The sequence below is a fragment of the Apaloderma vittatum genome, unplaced genomic scaffold, assembly GCF_000703405.1.
Source record: "Apaloderma vittatum isolate BGI_N311 unplaced genomic scaffold, ASM70340v1 scaffold23032, whole genome shotgun sequence".
NCBI classification, from domain to species: Eukaryota; Metazoa; Chordata; class Aves; order Trogoniformes; family Trogonidae; genus Apaloderma; species Apaloderma vittatum.
The window spans coordinates 1,585-12,805 of NW_009703407.1; the positions used below are offsets into that span (position 1 = coordinate 1,585).

The window sequence follows — 11,221 nt, forward strand, 5'->3', positions numbered from 1 at the left end:
ATACCCTGGAGAAATCAGCAGGAGGTTCATTCTCTCAAGCCAATGCAGCTGGTTGATATATTGTGCTAAGGACAACTTTGGTGCAAGTCCACAAGTTTGTTGTCGTCTTCCACTTTACTTCAAATGCCAGCTAATAGACCAGGCGGCTGACGCTGACAACTTCGTTACTACTGACTGAGGAGAAGGGAGGGAATGTGGTTGGAAGAAATGACCAAGAGGCAAAGACCTTTGTAGCTTTGATCAGTCATCCTGCCTTCCCCTCAAGCAGTAGATTTTAAACTGAAAAAAGTTAGAAATAGGGCTGGTGAAAAGTTCAGTTCTATTCCTTGGTCCAAAATACATTATTATAGTATGTCTACCTGCCCACAGAGTATCAGAATACTTTAGGTTGGAAGGGATATCAGGCTGTCCTCTGGTCCACCCCCCGATTTAAAGGAAGTCCAACTAGAACAGGGTGCTCATTCGCTTTTTGAGTATCATCAACAATGGAGAGTCAACAACCTCCCTGAGCTACCTGTTTCAATAACCCCGCTCATGATGTTTTTTTCTTTAGCTCCAGAAGTCTATTCTCTGGCTGCCTCCCTCCACTAAAGGATCTGAATTTAAGGCGAGCATCTCCAAAGCTCTCTGAATTCTTCAAAATACTTTCGGATTACAGGACATTTCACCTACCAACACAAAAGGGTTTTTTCTCAGCTTAACTTCACAATTTTTCATAAAACAGAAATCAAATAGTTACAATCCTATGTATATACTATACAGATATAAAACTTTAAAATCCTACACACGGAGCCCTTTGGGAGTGCCGGTGTAGCACATATGTACACAAGTCAGCTATGCAGAGGTTGAGAACATCCCAGGATCCTTTCCCATCAAAGTCCAGGCATGATGTAGGCGATGTTGTCCAGTGTGTTTGACTGGGAAAGGAAATTCAGTATTTTTTTTAGTGTCAAGTAATGACTCAAAATCCTTAAAAAAATGACACAGAAAAGGGTATTAATCATGTTCACTTGTCTTACAAGTTACCAGATGATGAGACAACCAAATCTGCCTAGTCATCACCACCACTGCTAGGCTTATTTTCACATTTTTTGAATTTTACGTTAACTAAACATAAAGGTAGCCTCAGTATTAGCAAGCACCTGAAAACAAGGAAATTCCTTGAGGTTCTCCTCAAGTGACCTCCTCTTTATTAACCTCATACTCTATCTCTGAATTTGAAAGAAGCCACATTGATCATATCACATCAACCACAGGAAACACTAGTGATGAGGGAGCTGAGCAAAATGATCAAAGTTGTAGCATATACAGACATAAAAAAAAAATTACTTGACTTTACAGTCACAAGGCCTTTATGAATTTCTGTAGTATAAAAGTAAAGAGAAAAATCCTTAAACACACCCACTAACACAGTGTCAGATGGGGAAAGAGCAATGTCCTCCAGTTTTCCTTGCAAAACAGAATTCTGAGAGTAAGAGTCCTTCTCGTGCATATTAGAAAACAAAAACCAGACGTATATTATCTGTATGTTCTTCAAATGTAGCATTTCAGTAAGCTCACGGTTTACTGGGTGGCTGAAGGCTGCCTCAGAAATACCACCTTTTAATTCCTTGAGGAGCTGGAGCCGCACCAGTTGCGATTCTGGAATTTAACAATGCCACCTACTGACTGAAAGGACAAATTGCAGGCTACATTCAACACGACCACTGAAAATTTTATCCACGTCTTAAACCACCACTCTCAGTATGTATCTGATGGTAAAAACCACAATAATTTATTTATTATCAAGTCTGAATATCAGTTTTCAGAAGTAAAGGGTAAACACCCTAATCCACCCAAAGCTCCATTGCTCCTTAGTACAATAAGTTTACCGAATTTCCAATATACGCACCATTAGCCACGTGGTGCCATTGCTCCGAGCCCACTTGGCAGACAAGAAGGAAAAAAAGCATAGCATGTTTTTCCAAGGCTTAGGATGGGAACACCCTGCTGACTCAGCTTTTGTGCACACAGCCAGGTTGTGGGAGCTCCCAGCCTAAGCCGTCAACTTTGTTGTCATGTTACAGTCTGTTCTCAGGAAGAATCAATGTTTGAGCTGCCCTACTATAACATACCAATTCATATCCCATTTTTGTTTCCTCTCCCAGATTTTTTTAATCCCTTAACTTTTGCAGCCTATATATTTATTTTTTTATTTCTGCTCCTCGCCTTTGCTGCTTTATTCATGCCTTCTGTTGGAGGTGTGACTCCTAATTCCTTTCACACTGCTGCCATTCTAATCCGTGCCCACAACACACTACATAGATGCCAAAAGCTGTTGCTAAATCAGGGCTTAATATTAAGTGTAGTTTAAAGTGGAAAAGAGCCTGTCATTATGCAGTTCCTTAAAAGGCCCTACTCAATCACATTAGGAATCCTGAGATCACAAGTTATGTATGCTAAAGAATACAAAGGGACTAGAAGGTGCTTTTTATTTTTATGGAAAATCAGAACTTTCCAAAAATAGTGGTATATGTACAGGCACTTTTATTGGATCCAAATGGATCGATTTAGTCACTAGAACAGGACCTACACACACTACAATCAATACGACAAATATTGGGTCAGATGCCCATGAGAAAAAAAGATGCACAGTATCATACAACAGTAACATCTGAAAGAATTTCCAGAAATATTCAAGTGTATGACAAAGACAATTTTCTTATTGCACTGGAATTATAACCACATCGTTAAGACTCATTCATTAAAAAAAACCCTCTAGCTGGACTCTACTGAAATTAACAGTGCTAGAATGAGAATAACCACAAGCGACTCACCAAAACGTGCTTAGGGCAGCCGTTCAACTCAGGTAGTTGTGTGGTCAGACATGTTAATGGGCCCAAAGCACAGATGATTGAATCCAGAAGTACTGACAAGCTTCCTGAAACAGCCACCATTCCCTGGAAGTAAAGAAAGAAAAAATTGGATAGGGCTGAGTAGTGGAAATTATAGTTCTTTCAAAACTGCGTTGATTCTCATGCAGATATAGGATCTTCACTCCTCTAGTCCACTTTCATTATTTACACAGTAACAGAACTATGCCACGTGCTTCATGGCTAGACTGCTGGCTCAAAAAATGAAGAATTCCGTAGGCAACGTATTGGTGCAGGAAAAAAGTAGGGAACAGAAAAGGTCAGAAAGTTGTCAGTTGCATAAAACACTTAATTTCACTATTTATTATAATGTAATTTATTTGCCATTTCATACCATCTATTTTGTTTAACTACTGGAGTCTCAAAGACAGTAACAGTTTTACAATTGAAATCTAAGAAAACCTAAGTCTGTAACAAATGCTTTAGTTAGTGATATAATTTCAGGAAGGAGAATTTGTTTGTGTGCCTTTCTGTAAATGGCAAGATTTCACTCTGGTTGCTCCTGTGAAGAATGACCTCAGTCAGTCACAACAGAAACAAAATGCAAGAACATTTATGTCACTGCTGATAAAACAAGCAAATACAGTGGGATGAGGTGAACACGCTAGCCATAAAATTCAATGACTATTTGAGCCAAATATATGTTCTTCTTACAGGCTGGGCTGAGTTCTGAAAGTGCATGTGTGTGTGTGTGCATAGAATCACTACCTCCTAACAGCAGAAAACCATTAAAATGTGAAAACTTCTACGCTACTGGGTAAGTTGAAACAATAGTAGCTCCTATCTAAAGCACTGGGAAGATGCTACTGCCAGAAAAAGCATCAGGACATGTGAAAGACATCTTGGTAAAGGCTGATGGTTTTGTAAAAAGGCTTGAGACAGTAACAGAGACTGGCAAAGATAGCAAGTAAGTACCAGAGCCAAGGTGATCATACAGTAAAGACTGAAAAGTTTGCTGAACTAGAATTGTCTTTGAGGACCGAGAGCTGCAAAGGATTTGCCTTTCTTTGGTGCCTACTGATTACTGAGAAACAAGGGGTTTTATTTCACTGAAAACAGCAATGCATCAAAGAAACGTGTGCCGCCTCTCATTTCTCTTCCTTACAGAAAAGCATTGGTTAAATTTCTTAGTAAAATAAAATAATCATCCCTTCCAATCCCGTGTGTAGATTACATGACATCACTGTGACATCGCTGGTTACAGGCTCACCTCTGTTTCCTGCAGTCGGTGTCCAATGAGGCTGAGGGACTCACCCAGCAACTGTAAGTGTGCAGCTACATCGATAGGTTCTGTCTCAGGGACTTTGGCTGGTGAGGAAGACACTACCACAGTGCTGGTGGGGGATTTCTTGTGAGGGGAAATCACTCCCGTCGGAGAAGCTGAAAACACACAAAGTTCCATATTCTCTTCTTCCATTATTCTCCTTACAAGTCTACTTACTTAGTAAAGGTCAAATCTCAAAGGCGTGAGATGCTTAAATAGTCCTGTGGCATTTGGAGTCAAAACTCTCCTTCTATGTGTGCAAAGCATTTACCTCAATTCAAGACGATTTGGGAGATCTGATTTGGGATATTCGGTAAACAGAGATAGCAAGCCAAGAGCAACCCTTTTCCCTCTTGGAGCAAGCTGATCTCACTAGAACTTCTCTGCTGCCTCTCCTTGGTTTACATTTCAATCCATAAACTGCTAAAACCAATAGCACTCTACAAATCAGACACAGAAATCTTCCTTTTTGAAAAGCTGACGACATTGTAACGCTCACAGAACATTTTTTTGAGTAATATGACAAATTAAATGTCAAGACTTGTGAGAAAGCAAGTAGGGGTGTGAAGCAGGAAAGGACCTTTGTTCCTTATTCCATAGGCTACGCTATCTCCTCTGTTCAAGAAAGAAGACCAGAGCAAATAAAAGTGCAACACTTGCCTTTTATTTTTGGTGCACCATCTGAAGATGATGCCTTTCTCTTCACAGTGGTGGCCTCTGCTTTATTCTGCTTGTGTTGGAGATACTGAGCTTTCTGTTTCCAAATCTGCAGTTGCCATGGTATGAAAAGAGAGATTCACAACATTAGGTAATTCTGTTACCTGATGCCAGGCCCTGGGGCAGGATGATGTTACATAGCTAACCGATGAAGCAATACCATGAGAAGAAAACTGATGTTTCTATGATCGTGAAGGCAAGGTTTCCGTATTTTCCACCATTACATACTTTGAGGGCATAATTAGCATTTTTCACAGTATGGTGACAATCCTGCCAGCATGTTCCAACCTAAGCACCTAGTTTACAGGAATCATTTTACAGAAACATCTCACACACACTTACCAGTTTATCCTTCTCGGGTAGTTGCTTCCACACTTCTGCCAGTTTTTTACTTAGCTCTCCAAAATCTGGCAGAAAGAAAGAAGAAAAATGTTTAAAACAGGTGTTTAAAGCAAAGGAAATAATTTATGAAATCATTTATCATGAAGAGAACGTAAGAAATTTACTGGTCCATGCACAGACATTTAGGAAGCAACACATTCCACAACTGAAAATCTCCATAGTCCTGAAAGCGATTGCCCGTGTGTGTTCCCATTACTGTTTAAAATGAAAAAACGCAGATACAGGGAATAAAAAGTCACAGGCATATATACAGGCAAGTGACACAATTAAGGCAACTCTTTAAGTAAAGGAAGCAAGAGGTAGCAATTTCTCTATCCAGATTCACAGCTTGGTTAAAATGCAATGACATCAAATCATGAAATCCACTCCTGTCCCCTTTTCCACCTCTTATTCAAAGAAAATTGGCAGATTCTTTCCATACTGTCAAAATTAAGAGGTTGGCATGAAACAGACATGATGTGTTCTGCTAATTAATCCAACTGGTATGTAATCAAGAGATGAGAAGGCTACATTATTCTCTCACCTATTCCAGGGTGCTCAGACACAATATTTGTACGATACTCCTTACAGAACACTTGATAGGCAGACATATTTTTCTTCTTTGGCTAGGCAGAAGAAGAAACGGAAACAAAGATTTTTAGTTATGATGAGACCTACTTGAATTCAATAAAAATCTGTCATTTATTGAAGACTTAAGAAAGATGTGGTGCTTTGATCAGGAACCTAAAAAGCAAGGTTTTACAGGTTCTGGGTCAACTTCAGTGTTTATGAAAGCACAGCAAGCAGCCAGAACCAGTTTTAATACAAGGCTTATCTTGCAACAACTGTATCAATGCATTTCATTCCTAAGTTGTAACAACCTGCTATTCTACATCCAGAATCAACATACAACTCTGTTAATATATCTCAGTTTTAAAACAATTTAAAAAAAGTATCTGTCATACTATTCATAGTGCCTATTACAGACCTGTCGAAACAACTCAGTTGTTATCATAATGTTTTGTTCAATTCCTTACAAAACACTTCAGCTGGGCAGGAAAATAAACAGTGTAAGTATGTTGACAGCAGAGACGAAAGCAATTGCCGAGCTACAGTCAGAGAAAACTTACCAAATGGAAGAGAATAACAGCTGAACAGATTGGGGCTATACCTGCCCACTTCGGGGCTCAAAGAAACTCTTGCCCAGCCGAACATAGAGAAACTATTTTTTCACATTTATATGCTTACACAGCTACAGTTATATCAACTGTAAACTTATTCATATGTTAGCTAACATTTCTGGTACTCACAATTTTATACACTAACCACGGAAAACTGAATTTATGAGTACAGGAAAAAACTGGGAATGTGGCGGAAAATTTACAATTTCACTTCAATGTGGGAGTAAATGGGTTGCAGGTTAGAGCTCGATTCCAGACTAGATCACTAGTCTGAAAGTCTGCTTGGCAATAGATAGAACAGGTTACCTCTAAAAATGACACAGTTGTGTTTGGACATAACCTGTACCAAGCAAATTAAATAAAACTTTTTCAAAGAACCTCTATTGATTAAAGACTGCCTGTGCCACAAAATCAGAACGATATATATTCCTTTTGCTACAAACAGAAATCACAGTTGCTGACATATATTTTTCCAAACGTGCTTCAGTGAAACCATCACTTCTGGTGTTAGTTATCTTTGTATTTCAGTTTAACATGCCTTTGTAATCAAGTGCACAATCCACAATCACCCACCACCCAATTTCTATTTTCCCTCGATTTTTGTCTTACTTTTTCTCTTTCCTTTTCCCTTTCTCTTTCCTTTTCTCTTTCTTTTTCCTTTTCTCTTTCCTTTTCCTTTTCTCTTTCTTTTTCCTTTTCTCTTTCTTTTTCCTTTTCTCTTTCCTTTTCCTTTTCTCTTTCCTTTTCCTTTTCCCGTTCCTTTTCCTTTTCTCGTTCCTTTTCCTTTTCTCGTTCCTTTTCCTTTTCTCGTTCCTTTTCTCTTTCTTTTTCTCTTTCCTTTTCCCTTTCTCTTTCCTTTTCCTTTTCTCTTTCCTTTTCCCATTTCTCAGCTCTGTCCTTCTCCTTGTCTTCCTTTTTCCTCCTCTTCTCACCTTGACCATCTGAGTGAAAAGCAGCAGGAGGAGGAAGAACATAAGGTGTACTGGGAAGAGGTGGTGGTGACACTTCTGCTACTGCCACAGGACTGTGCCCAGAGCTCTTTTTAGACTTAGAGTGCTTCTTCTCTCTGTGTTTCTCCTTGTCTTTTTTTTTCTTACTTTTTTTTGATTTCTTCTTCTTCTTGATTTCCCGGTAGGAGTCATCTATCACTAGCTCTCCAGCCTCCAACTCTCCACCAGAGGAGGAACCAGATTCTGGAGGCACCTCCACACCTGAAACCTCATACTCACTCCCATGGCCCTCTGAAAACACGGAGGTGTCAGCACCAAAACTCTCAGAAGGTGGATGCGAGTCCTGAGGTGGTTTGTGCTTCTTCCGCGACGACTTCAAGAAGCTTTGCAGTTCGTGACCCAATTGCTCGTCTCGAGCTGATTTCTTTGAAGATTTCTTTGCAGCTGCTGGTGCTGAAGAGTAGGAGAAAGAATCATCATCTGCTGCACTACTTTTCTCTTTTGGCGAAAGGATGAGCTTCATCTTCAAGCCATCAGGCTCACGAAGAGTAAGTGTCTCTGTGTTCACGTAGAGAGGTTTCATTTTTTTAGATTTGTGGAAGCTGCCATCATCTGCTGAGTGCTCCCCGCTGCTCCCACTCAGCTTCTTCTTGTGGTGCTCCTTTTTGCTTTCAGAATGGCCAGAGGAGGAATAAGATGATTTTTCAGAGGTCCTCTTTGAAGACTTTGAGCTTGTGGCCAAAGGTGAGGTGACAGACTTGAGTACATCCATGGTAGTATCAGCTGAGGATGGGCTAGAAATTGCTTTTTTCTTCTTCTTTGATGGTAGTTCCAAAGGCGAAGCACCTGAAAAAGATCAAGAGAAATGTATATCAAGACGATTCCCCTAAAGACAGTATTACACTACCCCAAAGAAGTGAAGGGGGAATCCTGCAAGACTTAGGACTGCAGCTAATAGATTTACATTCTGACTTAAACAGAAGATCTCTGAAGCTTGTAGCCAGCTCAGCATGGCCTTACTCATACAAATCAGGAGTTGCAATGCCTGAGCTGGTCAAACAATTTAAGGCAGGGAGACAGAGTAGTGAAGTTCTTGCAGTTTTGAAATAACATATTTTGATGAAAATGTATCTTATTGAGCCTGAAATTACATCTCAAGTGCAAGGTTGAAACATTTTTTGCCAAAGTGAGACTAATGAATTGAAAGTACAAGCTTTTTCATTGCAAAACCAGATTTTGATGAAATTTCAATTTGTCTTTCTCTTTTCTTTGGGCAAAACGTAAATCCTAAACCTCTTAATCTTTTATGAACAGAATCGCCATTTTTTGGACAGCTTATTAATTATAAGAATAATGTTTCTGTATTTAAACTGAACTCAAAATCATTTATTTTTCACCCCGATGAACTCTATTTTTATAAAATCAGAGAAAGTAATACTGTCTGCAAGTAAAATTCCAGCTTGTAATGCGAGAGGGAAGAAAGAAAAGCAAATGCCAGAAGAGAAGGCATGCACTAGAAAACTACAGCTTGGCAAAGAAAAGGCAACTTGTTAAGATAGATTCTGAAAATATCTTTCCCTAATCTGCTGTCTGGTGCTGATCATTGTCAGGTTTCTGTTGACTTGTTCTAAGACAGGTTGATGTATTCTACTCCCATGAAGTGCAAAGCACAAAGCTTGATGGCACTGGTTTAACAGAATCCTTTCTTCAAAGTCATTCCCCTGCTTTGATTACTATCTTACCTCTGTAGCAGAACTCATCCGAGGAGTGCTTTCTCTTCTTTTTGTGAGGTTCTGCCCCTGAAAAAACCTCACTGTCCTAGAATAAGAAGAAAAAAGTTGCTGACAAGGAAGAGGAAAATAATATGAGATTTGCATGGACTACTGACATAGATAATAATTTTAGGAGATACCAAGAGTTATTTGTACTGTAACATCAAGGAACCCTAGGTATGAACCAGGATCATTATTCTACGTGCTAAAACAAGCAAAGGAAATGTACCCTGTCCCCAAGACCCCTCAGTGTAGGTCTGAAGTAAGAGACAAAAAGCATGGTACAGATAGGTGGGAGAATAAAAAAAATGGTTAGTCAGGATGGGTTTCAGCACATCAGCCACCTAACTGGCATCAAGCTTTCTGTAGGCACTGCAGCACAACAGGGCTATAAGGAAACAAAGACAGATGTCTAATGGGAGCTTCCCCCAAGTAAGAGGAGCAACACACAAGAAAACTTGAAAAAGCACATTTGACAGTGTTAAGAAACGGGCAATGAAAACCATTCTTGGAGATAAGCTGATGAGTTGATAAAAGACAGACATCCACCTCTCAATAAAGCTAAGAAATATATAAGCATGCATAGCCTGTCAAGCCTTGAAAATAGAAGTGAGTAGTTCATCTTTAATATGCTGAAAAAGATAAAAGTCAACGGAGGTACACAGAGGTGACAGTTAAAATGATAGGCCAAAAAATTGTCCTTAATATGTCATGTCACCTAATTATTATTTGTCTCATGACCAATTTATGATCTGAAAATTAAGCTGCTCAACAGAATTCCATCTGCATGGTAGAAGTTTTTAATTTTAAACTAGAACTTCTTTTCCGGACTAAAAACAAATAATCACAAGACAGTAACCTTTGAACTAACAGCAGAAATTTCAGCTCAAAGAGGAAAGTTTTGAAGAGACTTAAGTTGTTGCTATGTGATTTCAGAGTTAAGGCCCCAAAGAGGTGAATAGGGCAAGCTCATACCTCTCAAGAGCTACCGTTTCAGGCTGTCTGCAGAATCAGGAAGACAACAGCACATCAGTTAATATTATTCATCCTTTGCTGGCTATTTATACAACCATAAATTCTTTTTTTTTTTCTTTTCTGTAGAAAGTTACTCCTGCTATCTTCTATCTTGCAAGGTTCTACACCAAGACTGGGACAGCACCCTACTACCCTATTTTCTGAGGCCAGAAAAATCAGAATCAGTTGTAATTGGGACTGACCCCCTCTTTTTCCCGAAGAGAGTTGCTGAACAACACAGGACAAGATTAGCTGCTCTTGCTGTCTTCTATATGCATTTCTAGATAAACAGGAAACCCACCCATTCCAATCCATCACCAGCTTTACACACATCCTTATACCTTCAACCTTTTCTCTGACGGCTTCCTGACCTGAGTTGCTATCTTGTCTTCCTCTGGCTGCAGATCCTTGTAAGAGCGTTTTTTCTCTCGCTGTATCCTGCCAGACGCCAGCCCCGCGTCATCAACACTTCGGTCACTCTCTCGGAACTCTTTAAGATTTACGTGAAATGGGAAAAAAAGGAAGAAATTAAATATCCCATTAAGAAACGACAGACCATGTGGACTATGCATGAAATAAGGTAACACCGGATATTGGCACAGAGTGATGCACAAAACACAAGCAGCGTTGGGGCCTAAAAGATAACAATCTGTACTCTGACCACAGGGATGCGGCTCAGTGCTTAATACTTTAACACAATCACTCAATATTTCATTTTTAACCCTTGTAGATTTCTTCCTAAAAACAACTGGACAAATGTCACCAACTACACATATCCTTACCCCTGGTCTCCCATCCCATTGACCTGGCAGGGAGAAGAAAGGCTGCAGTGGCAGAGTTCCCAATCAAGGTGTTTGCATTAAGAAATACCACCAATTTCTCTCAAGTTCTAACCCCAGTACTTTACACCTGGAAGTCAAGGGCCTGGGATCCTCCAGTAACTTGGCCAGGTTAAATTTAAGGGCTCCACAAGCACAGTAGCTTTCTTTGCCACTCTGACTGCATGGCCTGGCAAGGGCTGCAGAGGGTA

At 39.8% G+C, this 11,221-nt stretch overlaps 1 protein-coding gene across 1 annotated transcript; it reads right to left on the reverse strand.

The window, feature by feature from the left end:
* Positions 1–741: 741 nt before the first annotated feature.
* On the reverse strand, positions 742–10,755 carry HMGXB4 (HMG box domain containing 4; the record flags this gene model as incomplete). Its single annotated transcript, XM_009864627.1, has 10 exons — positions 742–917; positions 2,817–2,939; positions 4,123–4,292; positions 4,837–4,942; positions 5,236–5,300; positions 5,819–5,900; positions 7,065–7,076; positions 7,347–8,251; positions 9,148–9,223; positions 10,533–10,755. Coding segments are annotated over 10 exons (1,807 nt in total), but the record flags the coding sequence as incomplete, so codon positions are not given.
* Between the last annotated feature and the right edge of the window lie 466 nt (positions 10,756–11,221).